Source organism: Scophthalmus maximus, chromosome 6, assembly GCF_022379125.1.
Source record: "Scophthalmus maximus strain ysfricsl-2021 chromosome 6, ASM2237912v1, whole genome shotgun sequence".
In the NCBI taxonomy this organism is placed as follows: domain Eukaryota; kingdom Metazoa; phylum Chordata; class Actinopteri; order Pleuronectiformes; family Scophthalmidae; genus Scophthalmus; species Scophthalmus maximus.
The window spans coordinates 11,255,206-11,276,529 of NC_061520.1; the positions used below are offsets into that span (position 1 = coordinate 11,255,206).

The 21,324-nt window shown below is 43.8% G+C and overlaps 1 protein-coding gene across 3 annotated transcripts in view; it reads left to right on the plus strand.

The window, feature by feature from the left end:
- Positions 1–21,324, plus strand: part of cacna2d2a (calcium channel, voltage-dependent, alpha 2/delta subunit 2a) — a 149,549-nt gene that overhangs the window by 78,603 nt on the left and 49,622 nt on the right. For all 3 annotated transcript variants that reach the window (XM_035630481.2, XM_035630482.2, XM_035630483.2), the window contains exons 4-5: positions 4,089–4,148; positions 18,350–18,394. In XM_035630481.2, the coding sequence (XP_035486374.1) occupies positions 4,089–4,148; positions 18,350–18,394 (105 nt within the window). The remainder of the gene's footprint in view (positions 1–4,088; positions 4,149–18,349; positions 18,395–21,324) is intronic.

A 21,324-nucleotide genomic window follows, 5' to 3' on the forward strand; every position in this document is an offset into this window, starting at 1 on the left:
CTGCTCTCACTCTGACAGGCTCCACTGGCTGCTGCTGCTGGGGCTCACTGTCATGCTCAGTCTGCTGCCCCCTAATGGATTAACTGCTGCATGACACTGCACCTCTCTACACCACGACAGCCGCACATCGAGGCGCTTTCACAGTGGTGACATTTTTGATGAAGCATAAATTTGTAAGCAGCCGTGACAAACAGCAGTGCTCATTCAAATTTTAATGCTCCTTGTGATGTGATGATCGTGTCCGCATGCGTCATCAGGTGCCATGGAAGCGATACTGAGTCTCTAACAAGTTATTGTATAATGTGGCTTCCTGATCCTGTATGTGTCAGTTAGATATAAAGCAGTGTAGTTTGTGGAGATGCTGTGTCCAGATATTTAATTCAACATTGTGCAAAGGACCTTTGAAAGCTCTTCTATATTTAGACACCTTTTTTTTCTCTTTCCTTTTTCTAAGAGCTTCATGGCTAACCATTATAATTGTCACCGTTCACAGCAGCCAATGATCGTAACATTTACTAAAGGTATTCCCTCGCCGTGTTCGTGGCTCTGAGAAGGTTAAGTGACCACAGCAGAGTCATTTCACAGTCTTTTGGTCCCCAAGGTGACTCAAGTGTTCCCGGACACCGAGCTGAGGGGGTCATTTGGAACATGTGAAGTACCTCGATTCAAGGCTGCAATCACATGTGCAGGCCGTGTTGTGTTTTCTCAAGTGCCCTCTCACTCAAACACGCACATGGCCTGGGCTGTTTTGGAGAGTCCCTCCAGATCGCACAGACGATGGTGTGGAGCGTCAAGTGCCCTTTAAGTCAATGCACAGTAGAGCGGCCTAACGGGCTGCAGCAACCGCGGTGTCGAGCTGGCGCTCACCACAGCGTGACACTGTCCGTCCCCGGTGTGTTGTCATTCCCCTAGAAATAACATGACTCTGAGTGATTAAACTGCTCCCCCCTGGAACAGAGCAAACTGAACATTTATGAATATTAAAGATCCCAATCGCCTCATACTGAGCTTTTTTTTCTTTCTTTTTTCTGCTGTCCTCTTGCTGTGCGAGTCCCCAGTGAGGGATCACAGCTTTTCACCGGCAGGTTTCTTTGACAGCAGAGACATCGCCGAGCTGCACAGCCACAGACTCTTGCTCTTTGGCGGTTTGTGCAATTACACTGTCAGCCTGCACTCTCGTGTACAGTGTTTGCATACATGACAGACTCCATTGTTTGTTGTTTAAGGCTGTAGACCTTGTGGAGGCACTTCACATGCCACTATCCATTACAGAGCTGTGTTTATGGTCCTTCACCTTGCCCCAAGGCTCGGTGACAAATGGCCCAACATGTGATGCATTTTGTGTCAAGGTTACAATGGCAATAACGTCCGATGCCCATGCTCATGTTGTGAGTCTGCTGGCGTCTTTGTGCCCGTACGCTGTAGTGTTATTTGCTGTGTTGTGTGGGCCTGTACTGAGCTTATCTGTGCTGTACTGTGCTGATCTCACTATGCTCATCCAGTGCTCTAAGCTGCTTGGGCTCCAGCCACCAGCATAGATGATATATCCCTGCCCCCCTCCTTCCCACATCTCTCACTCTGATTCATTGGCTGTTTGCGTTGCCCATCCATCTGGGCCAACACAGAGGAAGGAAAGACACATGAAGACACATGGCTGTTTTGGAGCAAGGGGACTCCATTAAGCTGCTAGAGAAGAGATAGGGTCCCAGAGAAATGGAGGCCCACTCGGAGCAGAGGGAGGAAGAATATGGAGGGAGAGGCAGCTGGAAGAAAAGGTGTGTGGGCTACTCGGGAGGAGAGAAATGGATTTTTCTAAAGGGACAAAGTAGAGATTCTTACTGACAGATTAAATGCTGAAAAAAAGACGGTGCCACAGGGATGAAAGGGAAGCTAGATCATAGATCATGACGACGAGTTGAGGGGAAAAAGGAGGGAAACTTTTCTGAAAATGCCACTCTTTTTTTGTCATCAGAAAAAAGAAACGGTTGCTGTGTAAGAGAGCAACATCATATGGTTTTAATTTGCAGTCTAATGGCAGTGAGGTGAGATTACCGTTAAACTGCTCAGTGTTTATCCCTAATTGAAAAAAAAAAGGTTGTTAGTTTCAACAAGAGATTACCGCTGTGGCGCTGGCTTTCAGCAAGTCTGGCCCTCTCAAATGAAAAGCCACACAATTACTGTCTTTTCTAATGGACACTTTGGTATTCATTTCAATTGGCTAATTAGATCCACAACTCATTGTTTCTCTATTGTCTGTCATTATGAAATGACTGAAATCTTATCATTGTTATTTAAGGCTTGTTCAGATGATTAAAAAGCCCAATGCAACAGGCACAGAGGAGTAAAACCGATCCTCATTTTCTGCAATTATGTGCCACAAATTAGGTTAGTGATGATAACACAATGTACATACTTCTGACCATTATGTTCTACTCACCTCCCAGTGCAACGTGCGAAAGGACCTAGACTAAGGTGCTCTGTGTGTGTGTGTGTGTGTGTGTGTGTGTGTGTGTGTGTGTGTGTGTGTGTGTGTGTGTGTGTGTGTGTGTGTGTGTGTGTGTGTGTGTGTGTGTGTGTGTGTGTGTGTGTGTGTGTGTGTGTGTGTGTGTGTGTGTGTGTGTGTGTGTGTGTGTGTGTGTGTGTGTTGAGAGGACGTGGAGCGGTGCTGTGAGTGGGCGGGTCTGCTGAGATGAGGTGGGCGGAGCTCCGTATCGAAATGGAAAAGTTTCACTATAATGAGAGTTTATGTCTTGTGTGTTTTTGGTAGATTAAAAAACCCTCCTGTGGTAGGGGAGCAGGGGCCTGTGGCTCCACAAATGAATTAGCTCTCGCTGTAGCACAGGGTCTAAACAGAATTAGTAATTTTTGAGCCCTGGGACCGTGCGTCTGATCACACTGTTCTGGGACAGGAACACGATCGCCCCCTAGAGGCCTGGGGAAACCTAGATACCGAGGCACAGGAAAGAGGGAGAGAGGAATGTACGTCTGGGGAGAGAGGGAGAGGCTCGGGGCTCCGCCATATTTGACAGTTGGACGACTTCCTATATGAGAAGTCTACATACAGTAAGCTTCCACAGAGATAAGCCTAAGCGAAGTCATGGTAAGGTGTGTTGGACATATAAAACACATTTTTATGACCACATGAGTGGGTAGTGGTGGTTGATACTAGTTTGACATGTGTGAGTTGCTGCTTTATTTGCATTAAAGGAGTAACTAACACTCTTCTATCAACTGTGAAAATGAATTTGGGTTAGGTGCACAAAGCTTAAAAACTAACCTGCAAATGTAAAGATCCGTCAGACGATCTCTGCCATGACTTACTAGTCTGTTGTCTCATCCCATCACCAGCTTAGCTGTCAGTCAGACAAATACTCGTATCAACACATCTCACCTCAGCATTGTGTAACAACACTTTCAGTACACGATCTTTAAATTTCCTTCCATTCACTTTGTATGTATGATGAAGACATTTCTCTGATTTTGATGCTTTTGACTTTATTAACCAAAAAAAAGTTGCCTCACTGATAGAGCAACATGGCTGGTTATAGGAAGTGAGAATAGGATCACTAAACTGTATATATCAATTTATTTTTAATTTATTTTCTTATTATTATATATTTTATTTTTTGTCCTTTTTTTAACCAAATATTTTCATAATCCTATGTACGGAAATGTATTAGATCATTTATTGTATTTACTGATGTATCTGTTAAGTGCCTCTTTTACAGAGAATGTTGTTGTTATTGGGGGTGGTAGGGCAGCGTTTCATGTATGTTTGTAAGTTCAAATGTTTAAAAAGCCAATAAACATATCAAGATAAAAAAAACAATAACCAAAAAGACAAAGTAGGCAAATACATAAATTTGGTCCACTTTGAGAATCAATTTACAGCTTCCAACAGCATTAAACACTTGTGTTTATTAGGTTCTGTGTTCAAATGTTTTCTCCTCTGAATTAAACTGTTCATTTACAACTGTACTGGCCCTTGTAGGAGGCGAGGTCACCATCACTGTCTGTCTGTCTCTCACACAAATCAATGTCCTACTGACTCCTGACACTCACTCTGCTGCTTTTCTGTTTCTTTGTAGAAACTGGCCAGGGAGGCAGAGCAGCTTCAGAAGGAGCACGTATGGCAAGACGGTGTGACGGTAAAGTAGGACACCCGCTCTTCTCCCTCCTTCTCCAAGACCTCTGCTATCTTTTTTTATTTTATTTCCCTTTCCTTTTTCAGGCAAACTGGTTAATCTTCCCATCAACTGTCCATTCCAGGTTTTCACCCCCCCCCCCCGTTTAGCTATTTTACTTGTAAGCCTTTTAATGACAATGTGATCAGCATCACAGAGACAATGTGGAAAAATAATGATATTTATTTTGTTGGCTTCAATATCGCCGTAGGAGCTCTGTTTTGTGTCAGAGGCACAGACACGGCATGTCGGACATTGTATTCTCTTGTATCTGACCTTTAACAACACTAGGGATCCGCTCTTGAAATCTAAAAAAGGAGAAATGGTATTACTCTGGTTTGTGTGTTTGTCTGTGTGTATTTGTGAGCCACCGTGCTCCACTGACTCTCAAATTTGCAAACACTCAAATGCTCTACAAACATGCTTGCATACTGATGCGCACACACACACACGCACACACACACACACACACACACACACAGCCTCACCCGGCAGATACACATGCACATTCCCCACTGTCATATCCTCTGTCTCCAGGGAGACGAGCTCGATGTCATGGTACACTTCCCACAAATGGATTTTTAACCCCGCGCCTCCTGGGGGATATTTGAGAAAAAGCTTTAACTGATGATTTAAAACGAATAATTATGAGCCCTACTTCCCTACAAAGTCCATTTTATTCATGGTTGCTTACACTCTGAAGCTGTAGTCTTGGGGAGGCTGGGCTGCACCTCTCCTTCCCTCCCTGCTAGTCCGGGGGGGAGCTGCAGTGCGGCTGTCCCATCATCTCAAGCACGAGGCGGGTTGGCGCCTGCCTCTTCCTGTCCGGCTCTGATGCACCTCACTCGGATGTGTAGCCATGCAGGACATGGAGCCTGGGTCATGGTGACCACACACAGCGCACCTGTTCATAAGTAGCTGCATCCAATATGGCATCCAAGACCTCCTGGAGTGGAAAAGCCGTCACTCTCTTTAATCCGCCCAACACAACACACCTATCTCTCCCTCTGTTTCAGCATTTCTTCCTTTCAGGCGCTCGGGTTTCTTCTTCTCTTTCTGTCCAGCCTCATTCCCACTCTTATCCCTGCAACCTCCATCACATCCATAAACCGCTTTCCTTATCTGTATGTGTCTTTAATCAGGCATGAAAACAGTTGGAATATATCATACAGTTGCAAATACTGCAAATGAATCCTAATGATGCTCCTCAATTAATAATGCATTGGAGCTGATTCCATTTGCCTTTATTATTAGGCCAGGTAATGAATATCAGCGGGGGGGTGCTGAAACCATTAAAAAATAAAAGGAGGAGGGGAAGAGGAGGTAGATATGCCACATTCTTACAAGAATTTTTTTCCTGTTTGTAGATTTTGTGCTTTCCTAATTTCTCTTTGGGTGAACACTGCCTGACACCCTAATTAGATTAGGTCTACATGCTCTTTGGGCATATTAGGAGAAATCCGTTGCATATTAAAGAGCAGTCTGTCAAAGAAATTGAAAAGGTGTTTTTGCATGAGAGACGTCTGTTTTGATAGAATTTGGGAGTGTGTGTGTGTGTGTGTGTGTGTGTGTGTGTTTGTGTGTGTGTGAGAGTGTGCGTGCTCTGGTGCAGGTTGAAAAAGCGTAGTGTGTTTGTTTGTGCTTGTCGACGAGCAGGGTATTTATTTGTGTGTTCATTAACGGCAGGTTCTGTACCTGGCCCAGCCCATCTGCTTGCCTCGCCAAACTGGTGACATCATAGAAACTCAATGACACGCCTGTTCCTCATAGCGGCTGCCATCACATCTGTTACCGTAGCAATGGGAAGAACTCACTCTTTCCCCGTCTCGCTTCCACACACACACACACAGACACACACACACACACTCTCATGCCTTCTCCTGGTCTGACTGCAGAGCCAGTACTCTGACCATCCCGACTGCCGGACATTATGGATGTCAAAATGTTGATTGTAACAACTGTTGTGATGGTCGTTCAGGGTTTTTCAATCCATTGCAATGAAATGGTGTGTGAAATGGACATTAAAGTGTTGGATTGCCACTGATTTCTCAAGGTCAGGTGCCCATCCCTGTGTGACACTCAACCATAGTGTTGGCAAGAGAGTCCTCCCAAGGCAACACAGTCATTTCAGTGCAGCTTTGCAATCCTCATAGGGACGAGGAAGAAGCAGCAACTTCAGAGCCAAACTCCTTTTTTTTTTTTGTGTAAATAGAAAATTGGCAGCCAGAGAGCGGAGCGCTATTAAACCTCTCTGGATAGCATCAGATATTAAACTAATTTCTAATTTTATTTTTCAATTTCAGAATTATTCCATGAAACAATCCTGGGTCCCACAGTTTTGACCCACTTGCCGGATATATAGCACAAGAAAGGGATTTGACTGTTGCTCTTGGATGTGTGCCAGTTCAAAATATTGTTGAAATGCTTCAGTGCTTTTAATAGTTTTTTCCTCTCCCAGAACGCCTCCACATTTGCATGTTAGTGACTTTTTGAGCTACATTCATAGAAATAAAGTCCAGCTTGGCTCAACAGTCAAAGTCAACAGTCAATACTGTTGAACCATTCATAGGATTTATTTGACTGAATGATTGAAGTCGATTGAAGATGAAAAAGTCACTGAAATTTTTGTATTAATGTAAAAAAAATAAATTGAATGCACTCAAAGTGATTTACTAAGGTCTAGTGCCTATAAAAGAGGAGACCATAGAAATTAGGAAATGTCTGTTAATTAATATCTAATTTTCCATTAACACTCTGTCCATAGCATGTATACATTATTCAACAAACCACTTGCATTTTTTATAGCAATTAAATATCTTTTTTTTTGTTAAGTTGGAGGACTTCAACAAGATGTGAGTTAAGTGTTGTTTGATTTGAACAAGCATCTTTGTTCTGCACCTAAAAAGCTATATTTTTTTTTACAACAGTGGATCAAAAGATCCAAAATGTTGGTCACTTGTAGGGATGAACTACCAGAATCTGCAGTTCTTCTTACGCGCGAAAGCTTCTTTCAGCTCATCGTTCTGCTTTTCCATTCTGCAACTTTCCTTTTTTTCTTTCTTTTTTCTTTTTTCTCACTCTGATGGCTTTCGTACCATTTTTGGTTTTGGCTTCAGCAGGCAGCTGTTCAGCGCCGTGAAAAAGCTCTTAAAAACTAGCTGCTGAACAAAGGGAACCATTTAACTGCTAAAGAGCCAGTTGTATCCCTCAGGAGTCAGTGGGGACTGAAAACAGAGGTAAAAGGAGAGCGGATATCGGACTTAATTTGCCAGGTGGCCAGAAACAAGACCGCAAATAAATACTAATCTTACTACTGGATGTGGAACAACTGTTAAAAAGTTCACTATATCAAATAGCTGCCCTCAAGTGGCCAAAATTTAAATCAATGCAGGTATAAAGATGCATTTTCCTATCTCAAGCTACATATATCAATCTAGTGATTAATCCATAGATGCATTATCCCACCATCCGAACGGCACAGTGAGGCGTAAACATGCTCAGCAAGTCGGCACATTTGTTGCTCCAAAACCAAACTATGCTGTTAACCATGCAAACTGGTCTATGGTATTAATAGTTGTTAATCAATGATATATCATCAGCATCATTATGATCAATCAGTTGTTTAACCACTCATCTCCCATGGTCTCTAGAGACGGGCGATAATGTCCACTGTCACTTAGCTGAAGGACAGTTGACACAAAGTGCAACACACTGGAACAGAGACACAAGATTGGATGAGAAAGAAGGACGGAGATTGTGGAGGAAGACATGTACTTTCCATCAGATTGTGATGTGGCAGCTGCTGTACGTTTGAAATGCATTAGTGCTAATAGCTGTGCCATTAGGGGGAGAGAGAGGCACTCAGTTGATGGGTTGCCATGATGAAACCAGGGAGAAGGGGTGGGGGGGCTGACAAAGAGAGGCCGGGAGAGAGGTGTATGTGAGACAGCAAGTGAGTGAGGGAAGAAGGTATAAGAGATGGAGAAAACGGGAAACAGAGATGGAGCCATCTTCCAGGCCATTTACTGCAATCATCACTCTCTAATCAATCAGGCCTTTCATCACAGGACAACACAATCTTTCCTTCTCTTTCTCTTCTCCTCTTCCTCTCTTCATCTCCTCTCCACTCTCATAACACAGTGATATTCATGTGACCTATTGCTCTCCACATCTATGTTCATCTGTATATTTCTACGTTCCCATCAGAAAATATGAATACTGTACATGGCTCTCCAATTCAAGTAGGTTTTACTCTCCTGCGCTTTACCAATTCTTCAAAGTGTCCCATATATTTTAGTGTGAGCTAAGTTTAGTGAATTTTTGTTGATATTTCAATACCCAATATTGCCCAAAATTCACTGTAGAAACAGAACCTCAAGTGGTGGGGGTGAGGGTTATAAGGGTTTGTTCACTAAGTCCAGCTCCTTTCACAAAGCTTCTATTTGAGATAATTGGCCCTTCAGAGGAAATGAGTGAAAACCATTGTTGCAACTCTCAGACCAGCCCTCAGAGCCACCAGCTCCATTAGCCACAGAACACGTTAGTATTATGAGGGCTGACATGGACAGATTCAAATTTAGAATCTGCTAAAATAGACAAAAATAAAGGGATGTCTTGATATCCTTTAATTTTTCATCTTTTTAAAAAAAAAAAAATCAATTGGCTCATGTGAAGTGGTCTTTTAAAGTTTAGTGCCTATAAAAGGGCAGACCATAGTAATTAAGAAATGTCTGTTAACTAATATGTAATTCTCCATCAACAAGGAGTGTTGAAATGACTAAAAGTCAACTAAAAATCTCCCTGAAATAAGGTCTCAAGGACTGTGGAACATTTCCCCTCCCTCTACTGTCAATAGTTGAGCTGAACCAAAAGGGAAAATATGGAGCCATAATTAGCGAGCAAAGTGGTGTATCTGCAAGTGATGGGTACTGGTTTTCTATTTTGTGCACTGACCATGTTGTGGTGCTGATTTTGCCTGTGCAGTATTTCCTGAGATACACAACTCCGGAAGCAGAAAAATGATTTTGTCTCGTGTCAGCAAAACAACCATTAAAACTCAAAAGGGTCTCTATAGCAGGGGCCCGTGAGTGGGAGGGTGGGGGATCGCGCTATGTGAGTTCTTTTTTAATGCACATTGCCTTCTTTCAAACACTGATAAGCATTGCCACATTGTATAATCACAAATAAACTGCATCTATTTTCATTGTGAGCAGGTTTTTTTTTTTTTTACTACCTTATGGCTGCGTTGAGACAGAGTGCTCGCAGCCTGCCGAGCACGTAATGGAACTCATAAACAGTGTTATCACTGAATCCTGAGCCATGGAACGGACTTCCATCTGCTCGCCACTGGAAGGGAAAGAAATTAGGGGGTGTGGGGAGAAAAATTCCTACACAGTACACAATTTAGCCGAGTCTCCTCCCTATCGAATGTATCTAATGATGTCGGTAACTCGGTGGAAACTGCGCCGAGCGTTGCTTGCACTGAGCTGCATCTATCGTGGATGCTTAACACACTCACTAACAAAAGGGAAGCCGGTGATTGATGCTGGGAACGTCTGCGTGGATCAAGCCACATCTGTCAATTGATCGGTTGGCATTATGTCAACACAAACCTCACCATAAAATTACGATTCTGACTGCGGCTTCTCCCTCCTCCTGAGCGCTCCCATCAGTCGGTCGTCTCCTCTCCTGCACGGTGCCATCCCTCACTCAACCGCTGCTCTGCTCACAGCTCTCATCAGGCTTGCGGTTGCTGTGGTGACCAGCGGTTTGGTAATTTCAGCTCCTTGATTGCAGACTGCTGTAATTTGTTCAAGTGGCGCTCTCCAAGGTAGAAATGTCCTTTTCTGTTTTTTTTTTTCTCCCTTCCCCTCCTCCGATTATTTTCTCTCTACCTCCCCTTCTGCTTTTTCACGTCTCACCCCTAATGTTTCTGCGCTGCTTCAATAGAGACCTCTTGAAAACTCGTGCTGTTCCACACTCGAGTAGGTGGGCATTGGCAAAGTCTAACAGGACTTATAATAGAAGAAGCACTTAAGTGCAGGAGCAGATAACGAGATATGCAACACGGAGAAAAAGAAAAGTTCAGTTGCGTCTGTAAGCCTTCAGTCAGCTAGACTTTGGCCAACTGTAATGCAGCATGCTAACCAGGAGGTAGGGTCGAGAGAATGGCCCGCATGTCTAAATCCCACTGATCGATTCCCCTGCCTCGCAGGAGATGAGAATCAATAGTCAGAGAAATCCAGTGAGCCACACTGCAGACCTGGATTTTCCCATTTCAACACATGGCTAACACCCATGAAATGCTATTTCAAAGAGTAAACCTGCTGCCTCTGTTTTGGTACGAGCAGGGTAAAGAAAAGAGAAGTAAATATGTTGTTTATTTATTGTCGCTATCATCAGACATTTTAAGAGGTAAATTAATTAATTTTAAACGTAGTTGCCATCTACTTATTTTGTCCCGAGTAAAAGGAATATTTGCAATGAAACCGTACATTTTTCTGTCAGAGGTTTTTTCTCTGGGACGATGCACAATCTGCCCAAGGTGTGGCTCCGCAGGGGCTGAGGAGAGACGCCTGTTTGGGCTGTGGTGTTTGCTCGGCTTATTCCGTCCTTGCTGTCCTTGGTGCCTGCCTGCAGATATATAAAAGCCCCCCCCCCCCCCCCCCCGATGTCATTTGAATGTGCAAATCCTTGTGAGGGACAGCGAGGCATCTGATGGAAATGATTACGGGGTCGAAAATAACAGGTTTCCTTTGTCCAGCGTTGATTGTTGATTGGCCACTCTCAGTCGGCCCGTAAGGGAGGGGAGGGGGTTGGTGACTTCACGACTCTAAGGACTAACAGTGGTGAAATGGCTGAAAAACATCAGTGAAGTTAAAAGCTGTTTTTAGTCGTCCGAGAAAAATGGAAGCGGAAACATTTTTCCTCTGATAAGTGAAGCGCCGGTGTCACACCGAGCTGCTGTGTGATTGGACGGCGAGGTCCAGGCTGAGCAATAGACGGTTTGTTTGTAATTTGGTCACCCCAGCCATGGATAATGTAAAAATGTTATTTGCTTTATCAAATTCTTCTGGAATCCCGTGATGACATCAATACTGCCATGACCCGTTTATCTTATTTGTCTTTATTCGCTGTTACAGCACCTCTTCCCCGCTCCCCCACTGATGATCAGATTGAGGGGCTTGTTTGGGAGGTGTTGGCATGCGTGTGTCATGGTGGATAGGCTTTTTATCTGGCACGTTGTCCATGCATTGTGGTGATGCTATCAGCGTTAAAACCTGCTCCTCAACGGGGCCCTGTCAGCCAACAATGGAGAGCGGCATTACCCAGAGTGCAGGAGGACAAAGCCTTCCTTCCTTATCGCAGGCCTGGAATATTCACAGACTGATTTAACTGCTTTTACCAAGAAAGGGGGAGGTGTCAGGCACTGAAAGAAAGAGTCGGCACAGAAGTGAAAAATAGGATTCTGTGACCTGCAGCATGTTTACAAAGAGAGATTTAAAGAGCAGAAATTGCAGAGTCATGGGCCAAATTGGGGCCATGAAATGCAACCGTGGAGTGTGTAACCGTAGTATTTCCTTAAATGATGTATTTTTAATTTAGGCTTCTCCCATCCTCAATTGTTGACCCTGCTTCTCTCCTCCCTCACTCCCTCTATCTCTCGGTTCGCCGCCTATCTTTGTGAGACTCTTTGAAGTGAGTGTGCACGGTGCTCCGTCTGAAGAGGAGCAGGACATTGATGAGATGTGCATGGAGAATGCCATTCACTTAGGGAATTTGCACTGTGTATTTGAGCTTGAATCTGGGGGCACATTTGTTTATTGGCATACAAATGAACATCTGCATGGAGCTATGCTTCGACGCCATGGTCTCAGCAGCTCCCTAATCGCTTAAAAGCCCGGGGGTGCAGAGCATGCCAATGAGAGAGTGAGGGAGAGGGAGGCAGCCCCGCCCAAGGCCTCCGTCATGCACTCCTTTATCTGAGTTTTACTCTAGCTCAATAGCTCTCTCTCGCTCTCTCTGTCTTCCAGGCCAACAGTTTGATTTCCAGTTTGCTGGTTGACTCCCTATTGACTTGACATTCTCAAAACCCTTTTTGCAACCTTCAGTGGTTGAGACAACAGCCGCATTTTTTCGACCAGACAGCTCAAACCTCAAACAACACATTTGTAAAGTGACTGTGCACTAAATGACTTCTTTAAGGATAGGGACACGTGGAGAAAACAAACAACATTGAAAATATATAAAGACTCCCAAGACTCAATTACAACAAGCTAGATACTCTTTCATTATCTTAAAAAAGGTTTTAATAGATACGTTTTAGCTGTTTTTCATTTTTCTATATCTGCACTTATATTGTTTGTATGTAATTTTATTACTTGTTGCAATAATCATGTATTCTTTGTTTGATTTTTATGGCTCCTGTACCTACAAAATGATGAAGGTCATGAAAATAAATAACAAACATGGTAGTTTTAATTTTTTAAATCATATTTTTATTTTTATTTTGCTGTTCTTAACAACAGCTCCTGATTCGATGTTTATATATATATATATATATAATGGGTATTTTTGAATTTTTTATTGCATTCTAGTATTTATTCACCGTCACTGATGTAAATGGAGTAACACCTCTGTTAATAAATCACAACACAGTTTGACAGCAAATATACACTAATGTACAAGTGAATATACAAGTGAATAATGGTGTAAGTTGCCCACACTTTCTCACATTACCGCGAATAAGAGTTATGCTGGGCCCCAGTAATTGATTTACACTTTTCCCTGAATCAAAACCACACGACCAAAGAACAAGGTTTTATATTTAATTCACAAGCAACCTCTGCAATTCAAGATCAAAGTAGTTAAAGGGCTTTTAGATCTCTGAACACGTTCTGCATGTCTATGATTAATTTCTGTTTAAAAAATTATATACCCCAAGTTCAGCTTTTCACCCTTGTTCAAGTCACATAAACTAAAGGAAATGAGCCGAACAAATGAGTGTCTCATAGTGTTTTGTGATTTCATGGTGACTTCCTTATTAGTATAAACGCCCTTGTGTTTAGGTGTCCTTTACATTTCAGTTCAGTCTCAGAAGAAATTGGATGTCAGTCACTTCTTAGTTAACATTAATAGATTGTAATGCACCTGTGTGTCGCGTGTGCACCGGAGTCAAAGTATGTGCTCAGCCTGGAGGACCACATTCCCCCATTAACAGGAGAGGTCTCGACAGCTAAAATGGCTCTCGACTTCATTCCATTTAACACCTTGAGATGGGATATGGGAATGCTTTGGAAATGGAGAGGCAGAGGGAAAGATACATAGAGACAAGAGGAGCAATTGGAGCGTAGGAGATAAGAAAAGGAATTAAATTGTAAAGCTCTGTTACAGGTTTGCTTCTTTAAGTAAGAATTTACGTTGTTTAGATTTTTCGTTCTTTATTCTGGCTGAATGCTGAGCTCTGTGTGTGTGTGTTTGTGTGTGTGTGTGTGTGTGTGTGTGTGTGTGTGTGTGTGTGTGTGTGTGTGTGTGTGTGTGTGTGTGTGTGTGTGTGTGTGTGTGTGTGTGTGTGTGTGTGTGTGTGTGTGTGTGTGTGTGTGTGTGTGTGTGTGTTGGTTTTTACGTTATGGGCTGATGTGCGTGGGTTAATGAAGAGCAGTAAATGAAATCCTTTATTGTGTTTGATATAATGTCAGCTTCCATTAGGGAAACTGGTGCTAGGAATGATTGCTAGAATATCGGGGCCAGGAGAGAGGTGCTGTGTGTGTGTGTCTGTGTGTGTTTCTCCGTCCCTCTCTCTCTGTGTGTGTGTGTGTGTGTGTGTGTGTGTGTGTGTGTGTGTGTGTGTGTGTGTGTGTGTGTGTGTGTGTGTGTGTGTGTGTGTGTGTGTGTGTGTGTGTGTGTGTGTGTGTGTGTGTGTGTGTGTGTGTGTGTGTGCGTTTCTCCATGCTTGTGTGCACACCCGAGGGTACGGCAGAGGCACCGAGTGTGTTCTGTAATTATAAAATCATTAGCAGGTGTCCAGAGGAGATATGAATATGACTGTAATCTTTCCCCACCCATGATGGAGCACTTGTCTCACACTCAAATGTCAACCTGTCTCAGCCAAACCAATTGCGAGAGCTCACAGATTCAAATTCAAAAAAAGATTTATTTCCGGTGTCCGCACTCGGTCCTGACATGTGCCCCCGCATATGACAGTGTTTGGAATGTACCAGCTATTCATAAATCAAATGTTGTTTTTCTGTGTTTTATCGGATAAATCATCACTCAAGGTCGTCTTTACATATAATGTATTTTTCGGCTGTAAAAGCTTTGATTTTTACATGCAAGGACTTTGATTTTGAAAGTTAAAATATGTAACTAGAAGCAAAAGATGACATTAAAATAACAGGCTGCTCATACAAATGACATGAAACATGCTGGTAAAAGAAGAACCTCATAGATAGACGGACTGACAGGCATACAGACAAACAAAAGATGGGGAGGCCTGCATCTGGTCAGACATAAAACGAGCAGACATTGTAGCCCTGGCAAGGAGACAAAGTCACATTGTGATCTAGAGCAGAGGGGCGGTTTCTATAGCAACAGTAGGCATCTAACCTACGCGCTGTTGCTTTTTGCTGAAATCTGAAATTGACGAGAGGAGGCTGGTATTGTGGATAGCGAGATTGCGAAAGATGAAGATAAGACGGGGCAGGGAGGAGGAGGAGAGATGGGGCAAGGGGAGGAGAGAGGAAGCAGATCGAGATAAGGGTGAGGAGAGGAGGGAGGGGTGGAGATGAGCGAAGGAAGATTGATGTAAGGGAGGGGCTGGGGATCATCACCTGACCTCAGTGTTTGTCTCCTGTTTGGAATTTGTTGGTCCACTCAGCATGATAGATTTAATTTACTGATAGCACTTTGTGTCAGTGGGAATTTCTCAGACTTTGTGCATTTCTTCGTGGGCATCTGTGTGTGAGTGTGCGGCCTCATATACAAACACTCACTCTGTATATACATTCACAAGTGAGTACATACCGTGTATTAGAGTCTGTAAGCATGTGGTTATATATTACACATTGATCAGCGACAACATTAAAACCACCTACTAATAATACTGTATGTAGGTCCACGTCGCTTTGCTATAACAGCTCTGAGCTGTTGGCGCATGGACTGAGCGATTCTTGCAGTGTAGCAGGGCACATTATCCTGCTGAAAGAGGCCACCGCCATCAGGGGAATGCAGATGCCATGAAGGGGCTTACCTGGTCTGAATCAACGATGTACGTGACAAAACGCCCGGGCCCCAAGGTTTCCCAGCAGAACATTGCCCTCTTCCCATAATGCATCCTGCTGCCTTTGCTTAGCCAGGTTAAAAAATAATCAATGTTTTTCACTTCAGCTGTCAGTGGGTTTAAAGTTGTGGCTGACGGGATGCACTGGGTCTGGAGATAGATGAGGGTGGGATTTCTGGCTTGGTGTTGTATCAGACATGTGTTTAACCCTGACCCTGAGCCCATTGAGACCTATGACCAGCTGCAGCAGATGGCCATGCAGCCCTGGGGCCTGCTGAGGGTCATGGTGGCCCAGAACTCGTCCACATGGAGCCACCTCTTCTGTGCATGTCTGTGCAGTGTGTGTGTGTCTGTGGAGGTTGTTCCCCTCGTGAGTAGAATTGTTGTACTGTAATTCTAGGTGCTCCTGTAATTATGTTTAATGGTTTAATTTTCATTATATTGCAAAGTCATCAACTTTAGAACCCAGTACAAATTATACGTTAGCTGAGCTGAAGCAGTAGTGTTTACAAACAGATTCTTATTATGCTACTCAGTACCCACGTTATTGCTGTGCCCAGTGATTTCATACCAGAACTACAATCGAGAGCCCCGCTATCCAGCATTCATAAGCAGCATTTAGGCGCTTTGATAAATGCCTAATAACACACTATAATGTCTGTGTGCGAGTATGCAGTCGTGTTTAATAATGTACGTGACAACAAACGCTGCTGTCCAGCTGTGCAAACACACATGATACCGATGACATTGCCGGTAGGAAAACCAACAGTGAATGTCGTTGAAAGATGCTGCTGGGCAGCGCTAGCCACCAGAGCAGCAACACTGTTCTCTGGCACTTATCGTCCAACTCTCCTGGAGACGTTAAACACCATTTTAGTGTTTTTTTTCTAAAACACATTTTGCTTTTCATGTTGCTGTATTCAGTTGGTTTGAGATCTTTTGACTGAAACGGCTTTCGCGTACTAGTATGATTGACATTATTTTTATGCACATCCAACCCTCTGGCGAGCCCTTGAACTCACCTGTCTGTATATTGTATTATTTGCAGTAAGCAAACAATACAGTGATGAAGTGAATGCAAAAGGAGTGTTGGACCCCATACTAAAGTCTCTTCAGTAATGTCGGGTGTTTCTTTTTTTTGGTGTATTATTTATTCGAGTAAAGCTGCTGGACAGTGTCCCTCGGGTGTAAGGAACCATGTGTTCATTTACAGGACATAGTCCTGAATAATGAGAGGTAATGCCGCAGTCGTGAGAGTAAGCGCTTTAGAAGCGAGGGACCAGTCTGAGCAGGACTGGGCTCCAGATCAATCCTGCTGGCAGACACAACAACACTGTTGCTCTGCCACAGTCTCTCTCCCTCTCTCTTCCTCTTCTATCTCTGCAGAGGCACGGGCTATTTTTAGTCCCGGCCCCTCTCTCCCCACCACCACCACCCATCTCTCTCCTCTCCTCTCAGTTCATCCCCCTGACCTCAGCCTCCGTCCTAACTTAACCCATTGCACTCCCTGAACGATCCACTGTGATTCCTCCACTCGCCTCCTTTCCTTCCATCCTCACTCCTGAACTCTCTTATTGAGCTGGGGAGGGAAAGAGGGAGTGCTTGTAAATTGAGGATATGTTTCTGGGGGGGGGGCTCCTCCTCAGTCTTGTCCACGTTCATCTTCCAAAGACTTGAGCTGCGTCCTAGCTGGTCTTTTCCATGTTTGTTGTCAGTGTGAGTTTCGATCGTACTGTTTCCTTGGTGAGTTGTTGGAGATTGACCCGAGCTGATGACTGAATGTCTGATTAGCATTGGAGGCCAGCCAAGACCTCTGCAGTGGAATGTAGAGATGCTGACAGAGAAAGAAAATACTTGTGCTTGTATTGTGTGTGTGTGTGTGTGTGTGTGTGTGTATGTGTTTTTGCACGAGTAACGTAAAAGCAGAGAAACAACGAAGAGCGAAATGCTGAAAGCGAGCAAAAGACAAGAAGATGTTGACAGAGAAAAGCCAGGTGCAGAGTAAAATGGTTGAAAGACTGACTGTGCCTGTACAGAAGACTCTCTCTTTCTCTGTCAATTGTTCTCCCCCATTAGACCATGACCACAGTTCTTCCAGTAAGGGCAAATCAGTCACCGTGGTGCCCTTGAGAGCGCATCTCCAGCCAGCCTCCTCATGATAATGAGGCAGGCCCCACAGACGCTGCTCGCACCATGCAGCCCCTGCCCGCCCTCACACCTGCTTCTCCGGGAGATAAGGACACCAGTTTAAAGGAGACGAGGACGGGCTAACAGCCTGGGTATGGGGTCTCGCTCGGGTTAAAAGGCCGGGAGCTTGGTGGCAAGGGGCCTCAGCTGGTGACTGGGAAGTTTAGTTGGTAATTAGAGCAAAATAGGGAAACACAATGGCATAGATTTACATTCTTTTTTCTTCCTCTGCCTCTTTTCTCCTGCAAGAGTTGTTTGCCCAGAATGAAAACTCAGCCAGCTGAGGCTGATAAGACTCCCAGAGAGAGTAATGTTCTGGGTTTATTCTTCTCACCCCATGTTACATCTGAGCTCATACCACAGCGCCACACAAACTGACATTCTCCACAACACATGAGAATGTTCCTACGGTGTTTTAAACACAGTTTCGAACATGGGCCACGTCCATCGCATCCTATTGACAATAGCATTTCCCAGATGCATTACATCCTTCAGTATCTCTGCAGCTATCTGCTCGCCTTCTCATGACTGTCATTCCACATCACACTACTCCTCCTGTGTTCTGTGATGCTGATTATATTCTCATGCTGAACAGTGTGATTGAATATAACCATGACTCTCTCTAGCTTGCCACCGCGAAGAGTCGGCGCTGCTATATCTTCTCTCATCATCTGTCTTTTCACTTTTCTTTTCTGCACAGGAGAATGCCATTTCATACTACGATTCCAAAGCGGATTCAGACTATGTGAGTACAGTACGGACTGCTTCCCACTCCCCCGTCTGCCTGCCTTAAACCCCCCGAATCCCCTCACTTCCCACCCCTGCCACCCTTTCCTGCAACCCCCCACCCCTCCCCCTGGCCTCTTCGATGTTGATGCCCACCTCCCCCGGTCGCAGGCCCCTGGGCTGTCTGTGTGTGTTAGTGAGTTGATGCTGCTTCATGGTGAGTTGCTGTGACACAGCCAGAGCAGGCCGACGTGCATGTGACAGTGACTTCAGCTGTCCTCCCCCAGTCTATTTACCAGAGTACCCTCCTAACACCCGGTCCCTAACCGTGTCAACTACCGGAGACCTGCACTCTGGACCTCTTTGCCCTTCAAGATACATGAGCCATATCGGGCTTACATGCATGTATATGATGAATAGTATGAATGAAGAATGAAGAATATGAATGTCATCCAGAGAAGAAGTTCCTCCACAAAAGTCGCTGTTCACACTACTGCCACACTCCAGTACCTCCTCAGGACACCTCCCATTCAGAGCGCCTGCCCACCTGAATGATTAAGTTTCATGGTGGATCGCAAGAATCACCCCCCCCCCCCCCCCCCCCCCAGATCAGCAAAGCACAAAAAGATGGGAAGAAAGTGGGATAGAGAGGTGAAGAGAGTGAGAGAGGAAGGCGCGGGAGCAATAAATCACGGTGTGATTTTCTCTTTGTGCACACCACTCGTGTGATTAATGACACAGCGCTTTAGGGCCTGTCAGCACATCTAATTGGAGAACATCGGTCATCATTAACATGGCACGCTGAGGCCGAGCCAGTGACACACCCCCTGACCTCCACTTTACCAGCTCCACCGCCTACCAAAGACAGTGGCGGAGGTCAGGCAGAGGTCATTCCTCATCCCTGCAACCCCGACGGTAGTCCACGAGTACGTCCCTATCTGAATCTCGATTCCTCCCGCGGTGGCCCTTTTCAATTAAGTCTCTATTGCTGGAGTGATAACCCTGCACTATGAAGGAGACATGATGAGAATTGAGTTTCACGAAAAGGTAAGTGACTGGTAGGCTCTCTTATCCAAGCCTTGTCTCCTCTGTTCATCATCCAGTACACTATACCCTGATAATACCCCACTTGTCACTGTACCTTTGATATGAAAATGTAATGTGATAATTTAAGTAAAACTGACTAATATTCACCCGACTTTTAGGTCTATAAAAACTGAACACATTATCAGTTTACATTACGTTATTTTTATTAACTACACACACACACAGTTTTAATTCCTGCCTTTCTGGACTGCCCTGTTTTATGCAAGCAGAACGATATTGTGACTTTCAAATCTTTTTGACCACCGATTAAAAATGTGTGTATTTCTGCAAAAACAGACGAGATCGGCCTCCACACATTTCATAACCCATAAATAATTATAACATACACTTCAGCAGAGAGGAGAAGGAAAGCATTCTGTGTAAAAATGCCAACAATAATAATAGTAATTTACTTAGGTACAAATTTCAAATATTTATTTATTTCTTTTGTGGTATATTATATCTTATATGTGTCACAAGCAACCTATTAATATAATGCTATTGCACTCTTTCAAGTAAGCGCACACAAACACACGCACACACGCACACACGCACAGGGTCATGAACGGCAGGTTTCAGGTTAGCCCTGGTTGGCTGGAGGTGGGAGTGCAGGAATCTTCAAAATGTCATCTCTGGTCTCTTCAGCCTTTAATTAAACCTTGAGAATGGGGAGATAAAATTAACAAATTGGGTAATGAATTGAGCCAAACAGGTGGTGGATGGTTGAAGAAAATGAACCAATCAGTCTTTCCTGTGTAGATTTATTCCGCTCCTAATTAGATGCTGCCTTGGTTAATTATGATTGGGCTCTTCTGAAGAAAGAAAAAAAAAAGAAAGGGGAAAAGAAACTCCCTTGCCTGGCATTGACAGAATTAGTGTCAGACTGAGTGATAAACAAACAACTCAACCTCCCAGTCAGTGTTGTTGAAATAATCAGGTTCAATATGAATGGATAGTCAGCCAGTATATCACACATAACTGTACAGAAACCTGTACAAACTTAAAAAATAAAACATCCAATTGGAACAATAGCAGATCATAGCAGCACCTTTACGACACTGATTTACTGATTGTCACATACTTTATTTTATTTATTTCATAAATGAAACGAGGAGTATCAATGGAGTAAAAATGTGCACCTCCTAATCTCCTGGATGTGACAGACCGCGTCACCCGGTGAGGTTCCAGAGGTGCAGACTAAAAACACGATGCACCAACAGTGTCCATAAACTTCCCTGTATGTACTGTAAAGACCATTTTCTTAAATCCCAAGATATCAGCAAGATTTGGCCTCATCTGAATGAGCTGACTGATAAACTCTTACAAAACACACTTCTTTAAACTTCTGCCCTGGTTATGTTCTTTTCTTTTTTAAATTGAATCATTCAGTCCTAAAAATGCTCTCAGATGTAAAGTTAGAGAGAGAAAAGAGAAAAATAATAACTGCTTTTGCCAAACATTTAATTTGATGAGGTTTAATCAAGTATAAGTTTGGACTCACTAGTCTGTCCTGACATATTTGTTCTATCCTGTACCTTGAAGTCAAGAGTTGTAGAACTGAGAGATTTTTCACGAGCTGGTCTCCTGAATTGTTTCTTATGTTGACTTTTAATAGGACCTAAGCACAACTATCCTCCGGCTCGTCCCACCAACAGCTTGTAATTGCATTTTAATAGTCAATTAGAGTTGGCCCATCAATCAGTTTCTGCCATGGACATGGGGTTTTGATTTAATTTCTCAAAAAAACAAAACAAAACAGTTATTTTTTATCACATCAGATTCAGTTAACCCCATGCTGCTCTACATGAACCGTGCAAATTGCGGCGGCACATTTGTTGCATTGATAAGATATAGAAGTCAAAG